Source organism: Micromys minutus (genome assembly GCF_963924665.1).
Source record: "Micromys minutus genome assembly, chromosome: 18".
Taxonomy (NCBI): Eukaryota; Metazoa; Chordata; class Mammalia; order Rodentia; family Muridae; genus Micromys; species Micromys minutus.
In genome coordinates this window covers 49,714,288-49,734,972 of record NC_137953.1, presented here as the reverse complement: position 1 = coordinate 49,734,972, position 20,685 = coordinate 49,714,288, and the positions used below count along the sequence as shown (strand labels likewise).

The window sequence follows — 20,685 nt, the reverse complement described above, 5'->3', positions numbered from 1 at the left end:
GTCATCATCCTCTTGGATGCTCTGGGTGGAATGCTTCCATTATTGTAGAATATTCTATTGGAAGGGCTGCTGTAGAACCCTCCAGAATTCCTCTTTCTTTCTCCTCGCTCTTGCTCTCACTCTAATTTCTCTCTCTCTCTTTCCATCTTCCATTTCTAAACCAAGTACAGGAATAGTTGTCTCATTGTCAGTGGCTTAAAATGATGCTTTTGAACAAGAGGATGCTGGGAGCTTTCGGTGACTAGTACCATTCCCACCTTTTTTCTTCTGAATTTCTGAGCTATTGTTTACCGGCTCTCTCTTTTATTCTCACAACGGCGAGAGCTGTACAATTGCTTTCTTTTCTAGGTCCTTAAGCCGTTTGCTAATGTTACTTTCTGAGCGTTTCCAAAGCTGGGGTTCTAGGAGAGTTTGGTGTGCCTGAACAGCTGACCCATGAAGTAATGGAGTAGGTCAGGCGGGGCGGAGTGCGGGGTCAGCTATCAATAGAAGAATGACCCCCCCTCTCCACACACGGCCAGTTAATTGGCTATTGTGGGAAAGTATGTGTGTGTGTGGGGGGGTGCTGCTGAGAATCTCTAGTGATGGCTAGGTGGCCCTTGTGGACGGAACAACCTTTAGCCCAGACTCTTACCACTTTCAGGTTTTGTTAGATTCATCCCGTGTCGTTCAGGACCCATCTTTTACTTCCTTCTTTCAAGATGAGCACTTCGTGTATGGGCCTCTGCTTTATCTGTGCTATTGCCAAGCCACAAGGAGACTGAGTGGGGCTTCAGCAGGACTGAGAACTGGACTTTGCTGTTGTTAAAACCATACAAAAGCCCTTTACGGCCTTCATGTCCTGCAGAATTTACTCCACCTGTCCCCGTAGAGTGATGACTATCTGCTGACAGGGACAAGGGTCCTGACCGAAGTTCTTCTCTTATACAATATATATTCATTTGCCACATTCTCCCCTTGTTTTCCCTGTTGCAACAGGAGAGCAGACCCGTGATTAAGGGCTGATGCCTTCGAAATAATAAGACATTACATGTCACAGGCTGCACCAAACCTGGGTTGTCTCATCTAATTCCCCAGGCCTCCTGTGAGGTAGGGAGGGAAGGAAGGTATTCTCAACACCACCTGACTGGTGAGTTAGTTCACTTTGACTAGGTCAGAGGCCCCAGTTCTTTTAGACAGGGACTGGGCATCCCAGTTTCCTGACTCTTGGTCCTGGGGCCCTTCAGTGATGCTCACAGCCCTCTGGGTACAGTGTATGGTGAGGCAGTGTGAGTGGATGGAAAGAAAGAGGTCGGGAGAGTTGGGTAGAGAAGGCAGTTTAGGGCCACTAGCTACTTCTCTTTCTCTGGAGATAGAGGATTTGATGCTCTGAAGGAGGTTGGAACAGGGAATTTCCCACCCATCCTGCAGACGAAAGAAACACTAAGGGTCTTGTCTTCATTTTTCCATCTTTCCATTCCCTTCTGAGGAAAGGAGGGAGGAGAGTGGCCCAGCTCTTCCAAGGACGGGCATGTGGGTACCACATGCTCAACCTCCTTAGAGTCTCATGTCTGTTCTCAGGCCCAGCCTGCTGGCCTTTCGGTGATGCGCTGTTGTGAGGCCGGGGCCATGCCTAAGCTGGAGGAAAGCCTTTGAAGCCTGCCTGGACGAAGAAGCATGCAGGGTATCCAAGGAGAAGGAATAGGCCCTGTGGACAGACGGACACTTTTGTTCTGCAACTTCATCCTGGCTGTAGCTTGGAGCCAAGTGAATTTCACAGGGTGAGTTGCTGCTGCTTGGTGGGAGGAAAGGCTGGCTGGGAGAGAGGAGACCTATGTTCTACGTATGTGTGTGTGTGTGTGTGTGTGTGTGTGTGTGTGTGTGTGTGTGTGTGTATGTTGGAGAGTGTGTATATATGTGTATGTGTCTGTGAATGTTGGAGTGTGTGTCTATGTCTCTGTATCTGTGTGTCTGTCTGTGTCTCTTCTTGGGTGAGACTAGACAAATGCTTCAACTTTCATTCAGAGTCTGCTTTGGTCTCCCACTCAGACTTCAGGCCGGACAACTTGGCTTCGTTATTATCTGTCTCCAAATCTAAAGTTCCACTTCTGAAGCTCTGTGTTAAATTTTCTGCACTCTGAGAAGATCCCCTAAAATTGAGAGTGATTGGGAAGAGGAAAAAGATCAGAAGTGGGAGGGGACAAGAGAGGGAATTGAGCAGGGGGTAGATAAGATCAAAATATATCATATGTATGCATAAAAAGTATTATCAAATATAATTAATATAGGACAGTTAAAAAACAATTGAAAACCTGGAAATCACATGCAATAGATTTTATACACTTTCTTCTTTAGGGCTGAAGGTTTATATTTCTTCTAAAATATTTGAGGAGACTAGTAACCCTTATTAGACTATGCATTCATACCAAAAGTAGATGTACTATGATCCTTCTTTGAAGCATCAAGTTAAAGCATACACTCCAGGCCTCCCAGTGGCCCAGAAGGTAGACAGATGGTCTGTAGACTTTCAGTAAGAAAGAGACACAGCTTAGAAGGGGAGTTATCCTCTGGGTTCCAAAACCAGACAGGCTGAACACCAGCAGCATCTTGGGTGCAGACCCTGGAGCTTGAGATGTGGGACTCTACCCCGTGGAATGAAGCAGGCATAGCTCCTCTGCCCCAAGGTTGGGATTATCTGATGTCCCCTTGCATGGAGGAGGGGGTAGCACAGGGACCACCACTGGTTCCCCAGCCCCTTTTAATCCATCTGCCTCACTCCTCAGCCCTTTTTTCATGGTCCAGGTTTTCTTCAGCTCAGCACCCCCCTGCCCCCTTCCACACCTGCTTTTTCGATTGTCCCAGCATTTCAGGAGGCCTCCACAGCTTTCTTCACCCTCCCCTATGTTTCCCCAGAGACCAGGTTCTTCGAATCCTGGCCAAGAATGAGAAGCAGCTGTCGCTTCTCAGGGACCTGGAGAACCAGAAGCCCCAGAAGGTGAGGACTGCTCCCGGGGATACTATCATCATTACACTTGCACCCCAGTTCTTCGCCTTGCCCCCTTAAACCTTTCAATCCCAAACCTTCCTTCCTAAGGTCTCCAAAAAGAATCATTAGATTCTGGAAAAGTCCAGTGTGGCTTCTTTGTCATATGTTAAGGACATGCCCCCGAAAAGTTGGATGGCCTTTGTAAACTGTGACTCCTTTAGCTTTCCCTTCTTTCATGGACGGAGGATTATGAGCACACTCTGAAAACAGCTGCAATGTCCTAAAGCCATAGGAAAGCGCAGATGTCCCCACTGCAGTGCCATGTTCCATAGGGGCCCCAATCACATCTGCCTTCCAATTGGAATGGCTTCACTTGGCGAATGTGTTGTATTTGGGTCTGTGTCTGTCAGCCTGGGTATCTGTTTCCAAGAACATTTGTCCTCTACAAGTTTTCACAATGGAAAACATTTTCTTTGACAACGATAATAGAGGGCTTTTGTTTGAGGGCTTGTAAAACAACCAGCTTTTTCTGGAGATGGCCCAGAGTGCTCGCAGCTATTTGTATGAGTGTTCCCATGAATGAGGGATTCCACTGCTCTCCGAGTGTCTTCATCTTACAAATGTGAAATGCAGACACAGGGCACGGGCTCCAGATTTGCCTCTTCTGCTTCTCTCGGGACTAGAAGAAGTGATGTTCCCTCTCCTGACCTGGGTTCTTGTCCAGGCTGACGTCCAGTGATGGCCTCATGTGTAGGAGCCCTAGGCTGTGTGGACCCAGATGTCTATGCAATGAGTGAGTGAGGCTGGGGGTGAAGTAGGAGGTGAGGAAGGAACCTTGGTGAGGAGAAGCTTTATTCCTATCTGTGGCCCCTGGGATTTTTTTTTTTCTTTTAAATGAAACTGGATCTCTTTGAAGTATAAAAGAAACCTCATTCTCCAGGATGCCTACTGATTATAAGGACAGTCGATAAACACAGCTGTGTTTCTTTTTTCTTTCTTTGTGAACAAGGTGGACTTCTGGCGCGGCCCGGCCAGACCTAGCCTCCCTGTGGACATGAGAGTTCCCTTCTCTAAGCTGCCCAGTGTTAAAGCTTATTTAAAGTCTCACGGCCTTGCCTACAGTGTCATGATAAAGGACATACAGGTGAGAGCCGACCCTGACTCACAGTGAGGAGTTCACTTCCCACATTTGGGAGGGTGGGGACACCCTCAGGCTTAAGAGCAGACATCTTGCTCATGGGTGTGCAGTTGTATGTTTATGGACATGCTATGGAAGAAATTAAATTGTACATTTCTGGGCTTGGGGATATAGCTCTGTTGTTAGACTATTTGTCTGGCATGCATGAAGCCCAAGGTTCTGCATAGAGCAAGTCTTAAAACTGGGCATTGTGACACACATCTATAATCTTGGGAGGTGAAGACATTATAAATTCAAAGCCACCCTGTGCTCTGTAGTAAGTTCAAGGCCAGCCTATGGCACTTGACAGCCTGTCTCAAAATAAAAAGCAAACGAATAAGACGTCACACGTGAACACACGCAAAAACAAGCCAAACTAAATAAAACATGAAAAATGAAAGAGGAAATTTAAGTCTGGGACAGAGTTTCTCTACAGAGGCAGGGAAGTCTAGCAACTATGGACTTTATGCTTTTCTGGAAGAGTTGGCAGCAAAGAATAAGAGGGAAAATGGAGGCAGAAGGGAACAGTTTAGGTCCTTCCTTGGTACCTCTAATGACTTCCCCTTGCTCTCTGTTATGGCTCATACAGTCCTAGAGGGATCTATGGAGGAAAGAGGCCCCATGAAACCCTGCCATGCCTCTCTCTCTCTCTCTCTGTGCCTAATGCATTCTGAGCATCTCCCCCCAGTGGGGATTCTTCCAGTAGTTTGGGGAGAAGGGCAGACCCAGATTGGGACCAGGAGAACAGCATCTTAAGTTCCCACTTCATTCCATGCCTTACTCTCTTTTCTGTGAAAATCTACTCCATCCTGCCTCCATTTGGGGACCTCCTAAAAACCCTCACAGGTCTGGGGAGATGGCTCAGGTGGCTGATGTTCTCACCAGCACCCAGACCAACAAGTGTCATGGCTGCCTGTTATCCCAGTGCTGTGAGGGTGGGGGATGGGGAAGGGCAGGGGCAAAGGGAGAGACAGGGATCCTGGGGCTTTCTGATTAGCCAGTTTATAATCAGAGAACAACAGGTTCAGCGTGAAACCTTGTCTCCAAAATTAAGGCGGAGTGTGATTGAATAAGATGCCTGACATTGACTTGGGGCGCTCACATGCACTGCGCATGAGTCACACAGCCTCCTTCCATAACAAAGCTTTGGGCACTGTGCGAGGCTGAGGCTCCCATGCTGCACCCTTGTGCAGAGTCTGCGGTTGCCTGTGTACCTGTAGAATCGAATCCACTGAGATTCATTCCTAGCCATGCTGGTCGCACTAATCTCCTCTAAGGGCTCAGAGTGTGGGAACAGGGGGCCTCCCAACGTGCACACACTTGACACCGAATGCCAAGGGATCAACGCATTAGGCAACATTCCTTTCCCAGGGCAGCACAGGGCTGGGGCACTGGGTCCATTCAAAGTCCTTTATCCTTCACAGACACATCTGTTTTCCTGCTCAACATGTGGGGGTGGGATGTTTCTCTAATTAAATCCCCCACAAACAAAAATGGGGAAACTCACACAGACAAAAGGGGCTACCACATCAAAAGACCAGAACTGAGTTCTCATTTTTAGCCCATGCTCTATTTCCAAGTTCTCATTTCCCTGCTTCTGCTAGACAGCCCTGGGAAGCCAGCAGCATTTGGCAAACAGATACTTAGAAGTCTTGACAAACTTTATTGATTATTGTATGTCGGGGGACATCCTCTGAGCTCCCCTCACTGGCCCCTAAGCGAGAGCCTCTCCTGAAGTCCCCAAGCCTGACCTCCTGTGAGACTTGTCATTCCTTCCCTGGAAAATGTCTGTGCTTTCTGCTCTAACCTCTGCAAGCAAATCTCCAAAGTGCAATCTGCAAAACATTAAGCCCGGACTGCCCTCCTTGAGGTCATTCTGTGGCTTTGAGGGCACCAGGGGTGGGGAGAGGCTGTTGTTTCTGGTTGATTTGTGGTGACAGTGGGGGAGGGGTGCAGGTCAGAGAGGCTCAGAAGCACTGACAAAACTAGAAGGGGCTTTGCACACCCAGGTTGATGAGGAGCGAGCTTATTTGAGCTATGAACACAAAGGCCCAGCTTTAGTCCTATCTGTTCCCTCAGACTGAGCCTTCAATGCATAGCTTCAATGGTAGCCCGGATGAACTCCAGCTGCCCAGGACTGACAAGTGCGGGGGTCCCCATTGATACATTGTCTCTCCTACATTCCTTTGTTTTTCTCTTGCGCATCTGTAGACCTCTAGCCTTGGTTAGGACTTAATAAATGTGAACTGAATTAATATATATGAGAAGACGAAGAAAAAGGAAGTGTGTTTGGCAGTGAGGGACAGGCACAGCCGATCATGGAAAACTTTGCTGGTGGTTTTTTTTGGTTTTTGTCCAGAGGAAAAATTTTGAGCAGGGGACCTGTATCTTCCTTTTCTACCTCTGCATCTGGGAATACTTAGAAAGACTCCACTGAGCACCCGCCCCTGCCCTCGGCATTCTTATGCATGTACACACACGCACACGCACATGCACACGCACACATGTGCCTACTGTGTGCTGACTATTGGACAAGGCCCTTGGAAACACAGAAACTGAATACAAAAACAAGCCCATCAAACTCAGGGTCTTGTATCCAGGAGAGCTAGACAGTGGGATGGGGTGGGGGATGGGAAGAACTGCATGATTGGTGATTGCGGTGGAGTGGGTGAGTGCTTTGATGGAGTGAGCACAGGTTGCTATGGGAGCGAATATGGGAGGCATTGCCCGTCGCCGCCGACGCTGTGAAGCTGTAATTACCCATGCATGTGCGTGGGGAGGGGGGCTTTAGGAAAAAGAAGCCGCCACCCGGATTTGATGATGGGACCGGACTTGTTGTGAACGGTATCTTCTGCCCCGTGGAGTGGGCAGAGGGGAGACTTAGGAGGGTCTTTTACACCACAAAATTTGCATTTCTGAAACATCACTCTTACTGAGGTTGTTACAGGGCCCTGGGAGACTGACAGGCAGGAGCTTGGTTGGTCGGGAAATTGCAGTGGGCCAGGCAAGAAATTATCTGATTCCGAGGGCGCTTGATTTGCATGTAATTTTTTCTCACCTCTTCGTTCTTTTCAGTCCTTCAGCGTTTCCCCCCTGGGATGAGTCGCTACCAAAGGCCTCACTTGAGCAGCCAGCGCTTGGGATTTTAATGGCTTTTTTTCTGATTACAAAAATTAATAAATATTCATGCTAGATAATTTGGAAAACAGGAGAAAAGCACAAGAAGAAAACAAAAATCACCCAGGATCTGACCATCCAGAGAGGAATACAATTTAGAAGGGATACCGCTTCAGCAGCTCTCTGGGACCTTGAGCACATCAGCATACAAACAGGCAGTTACTGAGCCCATCCGAAAAGTCTTTCTGATCCCCTCTTCCCCTGGCTAGCTCCCACCTCTCTGCTTCCTTCTAGAACAAAACTAGAAATGCTGACTCTTAATTTGTTCTGCTCGCCCATCATCCCCTTTGGCAGTCTGTCTGTCCCTCACTTCACCAAAAGGGCCCAGGACAAAAGCACGTGGAACGCCCAGTCCACTTGGGCTCTAATTGCTTGTCTTTCTGGGGTGCAGTTCAATGGTGGTTCTCCTCTCCTCCCCCCACCCCAGGACGCTGTACTGTCCCCAGCTGTCTTGGTTCCCTGGTTGATCTGTCAACCACAGGGTTCCTGTTTGCAGGAAAACTCAGACTGTTCTTTATACTTTGCTCCAGGGAAAAGGAGCTAAATCCCTCCTCCTCCAGCCGAATCCTTCCTGAGCAACTCCAGCCCTGACTGTCTGAGGGGCCCTGCAACCTCTACAGGTGGGAGTCATTCTGGACTCTTCAAACCCTCCACCCCGCCTATTGCAAACCTTAGAATCTTTCTTCAAACCCTCCACCCCGCCTATTGCAAACCTTAGAATCTTTCTTCAAACACTTCTGACACTTCCCAACTACCACTGCGGGTCAGCATAACTATATCAGTGACCACAAAGGGTCTTTCCAAAACTCAACATCCTCTGCCTTCAGGAGAACTGGGATCACAGGAGAGCCAGACTTTGTTCCAGGAACTATCTAACTGTCCTCCTCAGCCTTACCCTTGCCTGCCTGTCCTTTACAAAATATATAAATCCAATCCCAGCTGGGGCTGGGTATCCCACCCCTCTGGAGATGGGGCTAGGGGGGTGTCAAATTCCAGGTTGGCTCTATAGTGAGACTGTCAGAAAAGCAGGCGGGCGGGCAAGTGACAGACACAAATGAAATGCACGGAAGAGAGTGTAGACGCAAAAGCTCCGTAAATGCAAAGTTCTTGAAAAGACCAAGGCTCCACGTGAGCCACCCCCAAGTGGGTCCCCCTTGTTTCCTAGTGCTCTGTGTCTGCTGTCTTCTTTGATGTTCCTAGAACGTGCCTGACACGGTTCTGCCCCATCTCTGTTCATCTTTGTACTTGCTGGGGTCATTGCTGGAATGTTGTCCTAGCAGGTATCCCTTTGTCCACGCCAGCTCTCACCTTTCCCGTCCTCTCTCCCGCCATGGCCATTGCTGTCCTAGCTAATGTTCCCTGCTGCTTACTGAGTGCCAGGATGGGCCACGTGATGGCACTTTTGAGTATATGCTAAAGTGTACGATAAAATGATCCTTGTCATATGAGGGGAAACTGAGGCAGAGCTCAGATTGATGACCATATTGGTGTGTCATTGAGACAGCCTGACCCACGGACCACACTGTGTTTTATACTATTTTGTACCTCAGCAGCCAAGATGGTTGGTTGTGTGTGGGTTTCACTGCCCAAGGGTTCAGCCTTAACTGCTGGTGGGGGTCCATATTGAAAATATCCAGTTGGTAGCACTTTCCAGAAACGGTGCTTAATAGCCAACATTAGTTCTAGAAAGGAAAGCCAGGGACCGCCTACTGAAAGCACCCAGCTCCCCACCATGTTCTGAGTCTGTCGAGGTTTGTGGTGGGAACAAGGGTGCAAGGAATTCTCCAGGCCTCAGCTCCACCTCTGGGGTCCTGGGCACGGCTTTGCTTCACCACAGGGGTGCTGCTTTCTGCATCCTGTAATGATTGAATTCACAGGCAGGCCTAGCTGTTGAGGTCAGTTGTTGGCCTCCAAGGAGGTGATGGCTGGCTTCTGCTCTCCTCTGCCCCCGCCCCCCTTGAGGAGTCTGACAGGGCTGTTTGACATCCTGAACCCATGGGAGGCCTCATTCTCAGCCCTGTCTTCTTCTCCCACCCCCGTCAGGGAGCAAACATCTGTGCAGTTTTCAGGCCAGGGTAGATTAATGTTCCTGGAATTGAGGATTCCCAGCCCCCAGGAGGGCGTCTTATCCATTCCACGGGGCTGTGAGGATGTTTGGAAAGACATTTGCAATTTAGTGCCAACCTCCTGTTTGCCTCCGCCTGATTTCTTGAACAAAGGCTGTTCAACACTTCAAAGTTGTTTCCTATGGGTCTCTCTGGCCATATTGCAAGACCTGGGCCACCTATGGCTTTCTCCCCAGTTCTCCCTCTACCCCAACCCCCAAATCATCCTACTTAAGCCCTGCTACATTCTGGGACATATGACCTCTTGTAACTTCATTCTACTGGGTGCAGAACAGGACTAGGCCTGCCTGGACCCAGTTGTCAGCCTGCTCACCGCTGCTCACCACAGCTGGTCTTGCCAAGCCCTCAGTGACAGACACACATTGGTCATGGTGGGCTGGGGAGATTTAGGTGGATTTCCTGGGAAGTAGATACACTCCTTTTGTGAGAGCTTCCCAGGGTGGTACTTGAGAGTAACCCTCAAGGACAAGCAAGGCCTCCTCCAGCCATGCCTGACATGTGCAGTCCTTGTGGCTTTGCCCAAATGCAAAACCCCAAGCTAGACCAGTGTGGCTGAAGCATGGCAGTTCTAATTCCCGAACATGTAGCTGCTGCTGAGACACGAAGTCATTTGAGCCATGAACTTTCTAGTCCCATTTCAAAATCTGTAATCTATGAACTTGAGAGTCGTGAACAAGTGGACAGGGCCCTGGGGAAGGATGAGTAACCGGGTGAGTCGTGTCACGAATAGCATCGGGCGGGGACCCTCTCTCCCAGGGACTGAAGACACTGCAGCTGGCACCTCACACCAGCCACAAAGGATTTGGTTCTGTTATTATTTATTCACTCACAACTAGCGTAAGCACGCAGCCCAAACGGAAGAGGAGAGTGAGGGGGGAGATGCTCCAAATTCTAATCTTATTCAAACAGGCCCCATTAGCATTTTGTTGTATTTATTTTTGGCATTTTAGTGTCTTGTTTTCCTGTGCTTGAGGGTACTTGATTTTCATTACTTGAAGAAACTTTTTAATTGCAAGGATAGTATGGTAGAGTTTTCAGCCCTCAGCATTCTGCGTACTCCCGTTCCCTCTCTATCTATATTTATTTATACAAACATGCATATCTGTGTGTATATGTTATCATTGCTAGGCCTGGGATTCCAGTGCTGGGAACAGGAAGGTCTGCTTTTTATCTCAATGCTGCCGCTTCTTAGCTATGCATTGAAGAGCTGTCAGTATCTAATCTGCTTTATCTCCAAACACCACGAGCTCATTCCTTCCCTGGAACCTGGTGTGACCAGACCAAGTGAGAGAGAACATGGGAATAAAGATGCCATAGACCAAAGGTCCCCAAATAAGGCAGTGTCCAAACTGTGACCCAGAGCACATGGACAGCTCCCTTTGAGTGGTTGAGGATGTTGGTTGATGTGTCGGGCAGAAGGGCTTGGGAGCTTTCTACTCTGCATAGTCAGTGTTAGTCCTGGACCTGCCTATCACACTCTGACCTAAGCTGGGAAAAGTGTCCCAGCAGTGATTTCATCAGGGGGGTCGTGTGAGGGGTCAATAGTCATCTCAACACAGGCACCGGACTGCCCGCCTTTCCTGTGGTCAGTGGGAAGCTTCATGGGAAGGTCAAATGTCAAGAACAAACCATCTCTCGAGCACACTGCTTCTGGCTCACGTGTGCTGTATCTGGCAGGCAGGGAGCAGGGTGGGAATACTGACACACTCATCGCGGTTGGGCTGGCTCTCTGAAATGGCTCGCATACCAGTGGTCGAAGCTACTTCCTGGGAGAGGAGTTGATGTTGGGAGTCAGAGCCCCAATCTGCTCCCTCAGGGTGCCCAGGGTCCACGGCTCAGTGTTTTAAGTACAGAAACAACTGTGGCAGGAACCTATGATCATCTTTCTTAATGGCCTTCATATCCACCACTACATTTTATCCTGCCAGGCAGCTCAGCACAGACTGTTGTCCTGGTCCTTAAGCTAGGCAAACTGAGGCTACATACAGCAAGTTCTACCATAAGCTGGGATCCGAGATGGACTTAACACCAGTCTCTTCAGACTGACGGGTCCTGTGCCAGTATATACAGAGTCACCCTTCAACCACACATGTCCTCCTGTTGCATGTGATGGCTCATTCCCCCTGGTGTCAATGCTCTAGGTCCAAAGCCGTCTTCTGCCTTTCCAGTGTGTTTTCCTATCTTCTAGGTGCTCCTGGATGAAGAGAGGGACACCATGGCGAGGTCCCGGAGGCTGGAACGCAGTACCAACAGCTTCAGTTATTCCTCCTATCACACTCTGGATGAGGTCTGAACCCCTTGGGATTTGAGGGTCAGGCAGAGACCAGAGAAGGATTCTGAGACCATAGAGACTATGAACGTGGACGAGCACAGGCAAAGGGATGTTTGGCGGTAGACAGCCCTAAGGGGTCCAGAATCAGATGAAGGGAAAAACAGCTCAGAAGCACACCTAGGTGGGCTTAGGGTCTACGACATGGTTCGTTGGTTGGCATGGTAAGGTGCAGATCTATTTAGGCCAGAACAAAGTAGGTGGAGGCTACTTCATAGCCCATCCCCTGGGTAAGTGATTCATTGATCTCCTTGTAACTAGTTCTGGTGTTCCTGAGAGGCACCAATCCAGGCACACTGGGAAGCCATGGCCATGGAAATAAGCAGTTGCTTTTACTTGGCAAAAATGTATGATGTAGTGACACCCAGCTAGATGTTAGTGATGTCACCGTGTTTAAGAGAAAACATACAAGTGAGTGCAGGAATTTCCTCTCCAGAAAGAAGCCCAAGGAAAGGGTCTCATTTGCCTGCTAAAGGACGTCATTATTGATATTGTTTGCTCTGTCGTTCTTCTCATTCCCCAAGACTGCAATGGAGAATCCACTTTAATGTTTATTTATTGATATATATATATATATATACACACACACACACATATGTATGTTTGTGTGTGTGTGTGTGTGTGTGTATTGAAAGGACAAAAAAATGAACTAATATAGACTGTCACTGTTATTGATGTTAACAATAAATAAAGCACAACCCTTCCCTTCAGCTGCTTAGACTAGAAGGAGTGAAAATGTTATAAAACAACACTCCACAGTGTATGAGATGTTACATGAATAAAACAGACCACAGGGGGAAGGCAAGAGAGTGATTTTAACACAGAGACCCATGTAGGCCATGGCTAGGAATTAATTGATTGTTATTAATATTTTAGATAGCTCTTCCTGTATAGCTCAGGCTGCTTGAATGCCTGTCCTCCTGCCTCTGGCTCCACAGACGCATGGTGCCACAGGCAGCGCATGTCTAGGATTTGAGTAAGGTCAATACTAGCTCTGCATGGGCACAAGGAACCTGCCAGGCCACGATGCGATGTCCTTTAGCTCTGAGGGTATGTTTAGGATTTGTAATTCTTTTTTTTTTTTTTTTTTTTTTTTTTTTTAAGATTTATCTATTGTATGTATATGAGTACACTGTAGCTGTCTTCAGACACATCAAATAAGGGCATCAGATCCTATTACAGATGACTGTGAGCCACCATGTAGTTGCAGGGACTTGAACTCAGGATCTAGGAAGAGCAGTGAGTGCTCTAACCACTGAGCCATCTCTCCAGCCCAGGATTTGTAATTCTTGATCTATATTTTCTTTAGACTCCCAGGGGAGGTAGGAAGCAATAAAAAAGTGGGGTGAATGAACGAACCCCATTCACTGACATGCTTGGGGTTCATCCCTCTGCCCACTTAACTCCCAGTCTGATAAGACTTCATTGTTTTCAGATATATAGTTGGATTGACAACTTTGTAGCTGAACACTGTAATCTTGTCTCCAAAATTCACATTGGCAAGAGCTTTGAAAATCGGTCCATTCTGGTCCTGAAGGTAAGAGCCCACTGAATCAGGCCGTAGACTACAGAGTGAGCGTCTATCCTAAGATCGAGCTCATTGATAAGTGGCTGGGCAGGAGTTTCTGGCTAGGAATGACGCATGTATACTGTGCTACAGGTCCATGAGCTTGTGTCATTAGGACTCACCCTTGTAAGTGTGGACAGGTGGCAGTGGAGCAACTTGGGCAGGAAATAGTGGAAGGTGCTAATGAGACAGGGCTGTAGAATGTCAGTTGTCACCTCAGCTTGGGGTGAGTGTGGGTGAGTCAGCACCCTTCCTGTTACCAAACTTGCTTCACCTGCTAAGTGAGAACGGAGGTGCATGTAGGGTTGGTTTGACAATGACTGAGGTTGTCTGCCTTAGACAGCCCCATAGATGGGCATGCAGCACTGGAGAAACCTTCCAGCCCTTCATGGGAGCCACTGAAGCTTGAGCAGATGTGGTCACTGGAGTGACTTGGTCACACCCCAGAAGGGAATCAATCCACAGCCTGTGCTCCATGTGAACCACATGGGTACTCAGCATTGTTTGTCACCGGCGATGGCATTGTTTGTCACCGGTGATGGGAACTGGCTTCATGGGGCTCTGGGAGATGACAGTCGCGTAGCCTTGCCTAACTTTGCTCTGACTGAACTTGCTTCTACTTTGGCTCTCACTGGGCATTACCACAGTCTCTCGTTACATCTTTGCTCCTCAAAGTATGGCTTTGTACATCAGCACCCTCATCGCCTAGAAGCCTAAAATTGGAAATGCAAACTTTACACCCCCCCGACCCACTGTTCCATAGACCTGCATATTGTTTATTTAATATTTCCGTGAGACACATGTGTCCATCGAAGTTTGAGAGGCACAAGTTGTAAGATACTTTCAGTCTTGAGAAATTCTGTATTTCAGGTTGGGTGACTTTGCCTTCCAAGAATAGTACTGTAAGGTAAAGGCCACACTTTGTAGGTGTAGGTACGTAGACCAGCATAGTAACCAACCTAGTCTCGGGTTAAGTACTCTGACATACAGATTCATCCCAGACAGTGAGGATGCATCTTTGAGGGACAGCACCATGGCTGTCTTGGTCACACTTTTGATTGTGGTCTCATTCTTTCCCCCAGTTCAGCACTGGAGGTCCGAATCGCACGGCCATCTGGATCGACACCGGGATCCATTCCCGAGAGTGGATCACTCAGGCCACCGGCATCTGGATCTCACAGAAGGTCAGCTGGGAATGGCGGCCGAGGAACAGCCCAGCTGGGAATGGCGGCCGAGGAACAGCCCAGGGGCTGGGACCAGGGGGAAGGGATGCTTGGCTATTTATTAAAAGAAACCTGTAGTTGAAAAGTTTGACTCAGTTCCTTTAAAATCAGGGTTCTCTATCACCTCCTGTCCTTGGGAACATTAGCATACGCTCTGGCCTTTTACAAGTAGGGAATTCAGGCTCTCCTGTCTTCCAGGTGTTTAAAACTTAAGCTTTTGGTTCCATGAGGGATGCATCTGATGCCATCCCCCCTGTGTTTTAGAGCCCTGCTGTACTTCTGGGGAATACCTGCAAAGCACCTCCTATCACCCTCTCTTGCAGATTGTCAGTGCATACGGCAAAGACCATGTCTTGAAAAAAATATTAAATGAGATGGACATTTTCATAGAGATTGTCACCAACCCTGATGGCTTTGCTTTTACTCATAGCATGGTAAGAACAGCTGGGGACCCTCAGTAGTGGTCATCTGGAGTATGTGTGGGGCAGAGAAGTGTCATGGTGGCCTCTGGAACTGGCTTCTTTAGGAGTTTTCTGCAGAGATCCTGGCTGGCAAAAAGGGGGCTATTGAGGTATTAAAGCTACGGGATTAAAACCATCTTGCCCAACAACCTGTCCACTGCCCAAGGAAGCTTCTACTACCAGCCTGTGATTAGACTTCTATCCATACCTTACTTGAACCACAGATCCAATCGGCTTACTCCAGCTCCATGTCAGCCCATCCTGTCCCCAGGAGCTCCCTCCCTTTGCTTCTTCCTGCCCCACTAGGACCCCCCTCTCCCGTTCATGAGCCAGGATGTCATATATCCCATTTCTGGGGGTGGGCCCAATTAATGAGGCTGCATGACCTGGTCGTTCTCAGAATCGCTTGTGGCGAAAAAACAAGTCAAGTCAACCTGGCATCGTCTGCATTGGCGTGGACCTCAACAGGAACTGGAAGACAGGCTTTGGAGGTATGGCAGACTGTTGCATCCAGGGTCAGGACTTGAGGAGGAGGAGCTGCTCTTTGGTAGGTCCTCTCACACCATCAGAGTGTGCTGACTCATAGATTGGGAGGCACGGGACATCACCATTGTGTAATCTGTGTGTGTCAGGACCAGGGTCAGGTGAGCACATCACTAAGTCCGAGTGTGGGATGTAGGCGAGGTTGCACGTGTGATACATGGATCTAGATGCTAAGCCTTCATGGGGACATTTAAGGGAACCCTTAGCTATTAAAATGAAGAGATATTGCAAGTTTCAGATCCTGAACATGGCAGAGAAAGGCTCAAGGAGGCTAGCTCCTTCTGGCAGGGTTAGACCATCCATGGCTGGCTTGGTTTCTTAGTGATCTTTCTGATTCTCTCTCTCTCTCTCTCTCTCTCTCTCTCTCTCTCTCTCTCTCACACACACACACACACACACACACACACACACACACGACAAAGGCTCAGAGATTAGGTAAGAAAACCAAATCTACTAGAATACCCAGGGAAAATAACCTGGATCCTAGCAAATCAGCAATTGAATGGGTGGGATGCTGGGACTAGTCAGGATAGTCAACCGGGTACACTCAACCTCAGCCCCAGATGTGGCATTTATAGTCCACTGTGGAGACAAGGGTTGCCTCTCCAAGGGGCACCATGCCCCTGTTAACAAGCAGATCCGTAAGTCTATATCTAGGTGTCTTTGTAAATCTGGTGTCTTGGAGGTCATTCATGATGGAAAATAAAGAAATTTCTAAGGATGGAAGGCAAAGTCCCTAGGTCGTGGTGGCGGGGGCTGAGTATCAGGGCCATGTGAGAAACAAGGCAAGAGAATACGGCTTTGCAGAATTAGAGCTGTATGACCCCAGCTGACCAGGGCTGACCTAGGTGGGCAATGGCTCTCAGGCTTGATAATACACACAAATCCCGAGGTTGCCCAGTTTAGAGGTAAATTCTGTCTTAGAGAAAAATAACATTGTGGATCTCCCTGTGAACAAATAAATAAATCTGCAGCTATACGATGCACAAAAAAACAATTATTGGGCCAGGAGAGCCCAAAGGGGTGGAAAAGCTCCCATAATCCCACTACCTGAAGATTAGTGCTTTAATAATTCACCATGTACTTTCAGAGATTTCCCTTTGCTACAAATTACATTTTTAGGGAAGGAAAAATAAACAGCTAATGAATCCATTAGCAGGTACTTGTGGGGCAGGCAGGCTCAGAGGACCTTGACTGTGGACGTCAGAGAGGCAGCAGCTAATTCCCATTTGGTCAGGGGAAGATTGGTTTATTCTTCTTAGCTCAAACCAGAACTAATGGGCCGAAGTGTTTCTCCATATTTGGGCACAGCCACCTGGCCGTTGGCAGGGGAACCTCTCTCGCCTGCCCTGCGTGGGCTGCAAACACACAAAGCTTTCAGCTCATCTGCTGTGTCATTCATCAAGTGGAGCAGGTGCAGTAGCTCAAGAGACACACAAACAGGGCTACTGTGAGCCTAGGCCCTCAGGGGCCGCTGTGCTCCCTCTTCTAGACAGGGTCCCCAACCTTAGGCAAGGACACCCAACCAGGAGGGGATGTGCTCTTTGCTGACAGAATAGCCTTTGGGGCTGCCTGGGGCCAGGAATAACAGGTGATTCAGGTGGGAAGACCTAGCTTAAGGTTTTCATATTTTCTTAATTGTTGTATCTTGGGTAACCCTCAGAGAACCATGCCTCTGAACTACAGGGAAGGATTAGTTTGAGTTGTCTGATGATGGCCCCGGGGCAAGAGGGGCTGCTCACCCTCACAAAGCTTCAAAAGTTGGGGAAGCTTTCTGGTCTCCATAAGGCTTGGATGCGGCCATTTTGGGGAGGAAGAAGGGGAGAAAGACGTAGGAACTTTTCCTTCCCCTTGGGTTGCTCACCCACAAATCTTGACTTGTACTGTATGACATGGTGTCAGGGGAGGGAAGCACAGGCAGAGCTTCTTAGAGAAGCAACAAGCTCAGCTACCAAGCTGAGTCATTAGAGCGCTTACCACACACACACACACACACACACACACACACACACACTCAACCCTTCTCTGTGCTCTCCTCCAAGTAGGTTCCCTGAGAAAAACTCTCAAAAGCCACTTCTGTGATTCTCAGCTGAGCCTCAAGCAACTGTGGGATCCATCTTGTTTCCCTGGTGTGCAAGTCCATGGGGACTGTGGGGATCCATCTTGTTTTCCCCTGATGTGCAAGTCCATGGGGCTTCTAGGGCGATGGCTGGGAACAACTGCATCTGAGGTCCTGACCAGCAATAGACCCCAAAAGAGCTAGCAAAAGTGGTGCTGCTTATAGGTGAGGCTGGGATTGGGACAGACTCAGGGCCTCAGGGTATCTCGGCAGGCAGACCTGCCTCTCTGACGTAAGCACGTGAGCAGTGGGTGCTCCCTGCAAACACACAGGGGTCCTGAGACAGGCTGTGGCTTCCTTCTTCATCCTGATGTATGAGGAGAAATCCAACAATAAACATGGCCTAACGCAGAGTTTAGCTTGTGCACAAAGTCCCATGTGAGCAGCTTGCTCTCAATGACGCCCGTCTTCCAGTGGTAAAGGGGGGCTTCTCTGCAGATTTGTTTCAGTCACACAGACAAGAGAATGCAGTCACCCCCTTTTCCTTTCCTCTTCCTCTTCCTCTTCCTCCTCCTCTTCTTCTTCTTCTTCTTCTTCTTCTTCTTCTTCTTCTTCTTCTTCTTCTTCTTCTTCTTCTTTTTCTCTCCCCCCCCCCCCCTTTTGAGCTGGGATCTCTCTATGTAGCTTCAACTGGCCTCCAGAACTCACTCTGTAGACCTGGCTGGACTTGAACTCACAGAAATCTGTCTGCCTCTGCCCCTGCTGAAATTACAGGCATGCACTACCAGGCCTGGCCACCTTTCCTCTTAACAGTCTCAAACGAGAAATGACACATCATTTCTGCTTAAATTTTCATTTGCCAGAAGCAATCACATGACTTCAACCAACTTGCAAGGTTTTCTTGGTTTTTTTTTTTTTTTTTTTTTTTGTGAATTGAATACTGTTTTACCACACCTGGGAACTTTAATTCACTGAGTGGTTTTATTTTGCTTTCAGGAAATGGTTCTAACAAAAACCCCTGCTCAGAGACTTACCGAGGGCCTGCACCTGAGTCAGAGCCAGAGGTAGCTGCGATTGTGGACTTCATCACCGGCCACGGGAACTTCAAAGCTATGATCTCCATCCACAGCTACTCTCAGATGGTCATGTATCCGTATGGCCATTCTCTGGAGCCTGTGTCTAACCATGAGGAGTTGGTAAGATTGGCTGGAGAGAGTGTGGGAAAGCAGAGAGCCCTGGTACATGTGCAGAGGACTCCTTTGGTTCCCAGTATGAGGGTCTGGACCAATGACAGGAAAAGTCCACGGCCGGAGGACTCAGTGGAGTTGTTCCCACGTGTGATCAGTTCAAAGCTGGAGGAACTGTCCTATCTCCAGTCAGTGGGTCCCAGGCCCGGGCTTCTCACCAGTTGCTGAGCGTGCAAGGGCTGGCAATCCCCTTCCTCTTACTCTCTGGCTTTCATTTGCAGTTCAATCTTGCCAAGGATGCAGTAAAGGCTCTCTACAAGGTGCACGGGATGCAGTACATTTTTGGCAGCATCAGCACCACCCTCTGTGAGTGAGCCATATCCGCCTGGGGCAGGGCAGGTGCAGCTTGAGCAATACCACTGACCTAGATGGGCTGGTGGATGGTGGCACCCACGCATCTGTTTCCCAGCAGTATCAGTGCACAGACTCTGCTACAAAGTCCTCCAAGGGGAAAGGTTCTCAGTCTATCGGCTGACTTGTGCAGGGGGGAACCTGGTTGGGGTTGGGCAGGGTAGGACCCAGGATGAGGCCTGAATCAGGAAGCTCGGTGTGGTTGGATTCAGGTGGGTTGCAGGGCCCACTTTCCACTCAGGATTCCTCTGTATCCTGTGACTACACCTTCTACCTTCTCCCCAGGCACTTTTTGGCCCTTTTCTTTTTAGATTCAGCCAGTGGGATCGCGGTGGACTGGGCTTATGACAGTGGTATCAGGTATGCCTTCAGCTTTGAGCTCCGGGACACAGGACAATATGGCTTCCTGCTGCCAGCCTCACAGATTGTTCCCACAGCCGAGGAAACATGGATGGCGTTACGGACAATCATGAAACACACCCTGAATCACCCCTATTAGCCACACTACTCAGGCCAGAGCAGCTGGGGTTCACCCCTTTCCCTGAATGTCCTCTGAATTACGTATCCCTTCCCAAACTGTCGTTGGACCCTTAGCAAATAGAAGCTACTTTGAACAGGCCTCCCTGCCTCAAGTGTTGGCTGCCATCTTTGGGATGTTTAGGCTTTCCCTCAGGGCAGTTTGTCAAGTCTGGAACACCCCACCCCCTGCTGCCTTCAGGAAAATATGAGGCCTGAGCTATACCTTTCCCTATCTTTGCTCCCAATCCCTGGGAACAGCCAAAATATACATTGCCCTAGCAGTTTTTGACATTTTAATAAATCCAGAGGGGATTAGGCTTGATTTAAACAACAGAATATCCAGTGGTGAACTTTCTGTCCCCTTGAGGGAGAAGAGAGTCCTTTCCTTCCACCCTCTCAGACTGGGAACAGGATGGAGGACACATTCAAGGGGCTTATTCAAGGATTTCACTAAACCCATGTCTAAATCTGAACAAGTCCTTGGTTTGTGGCCATCAAGGTCAGGCATGTACTGAGTGGACTTTACTGAGAGTAAGAGAACAGCGTTTTGAGACCCTAGTGAGGAGTTTTCTCCAGCTCCTGCCTTTGGGGAGCAGGAAGAGGGCCTGCTGCTATGTCCTAGGAGCAAGAAATCAACTGAAGGCTCCACGTGTTTGCAGCAGCCTGAGGCAGAAGCACTAGTTTTAAGAACAAGACTGTTACTTGCAAAAGTCAGGCCCTTTGTGAGCACATGTGCATGAGTGTGTGTGTGTGTGTGTGTGTGTGCGCGCGCGTGCGTGCGAGGATTCTGGATGCCTGTAAACCAGTACCTGAGCGACACAGAGGAGAAGGAAAGTAGAAAGATGCAGAAATAAGCCTCTTCAACACAGCCTGTTCAAAAGGGAGACATTTGCTGGAGGAAGGTGATTTCAAATGATCAAACCCATATTCACTAGATCAAA

At 48.7% G+C, this 20,685-nt stretch overlaps 1 protein-coding gene across 1 annotated transcript; it reads left to right on the top strand.

The window, feature by feature from the left end:
* Positions 1-1,656: 1,656 nt before the first annotated feature.
* Positions 1,657-19,724, top strand: CPA5 (carboxypeptidase A5; the record flags this gene model as incomplete). The annotated part of the gene is made up of 11 exons (XM_080932438.1): positions 1,657-1,760; positions 2,893-2,974; positions 3,975-4,109; positions 11,634-11,732; positions 13,210-13,311; positions 14,424-14,525; positions 14,888-14,998; positions 15,426-15,516; positions 18,624-18,823; positions 19,096-19,180; positions 19,537-19,724. 11 exons carry the CDS (start codon positions 1,657-1,659, stop codon positions 19,722-19,724), a joined length of 1,299 nt encoding a protein of 432 aa, XP_080788564.1.
* Positions 19,725-20,685: the final 961 nt, after the last annotated feature.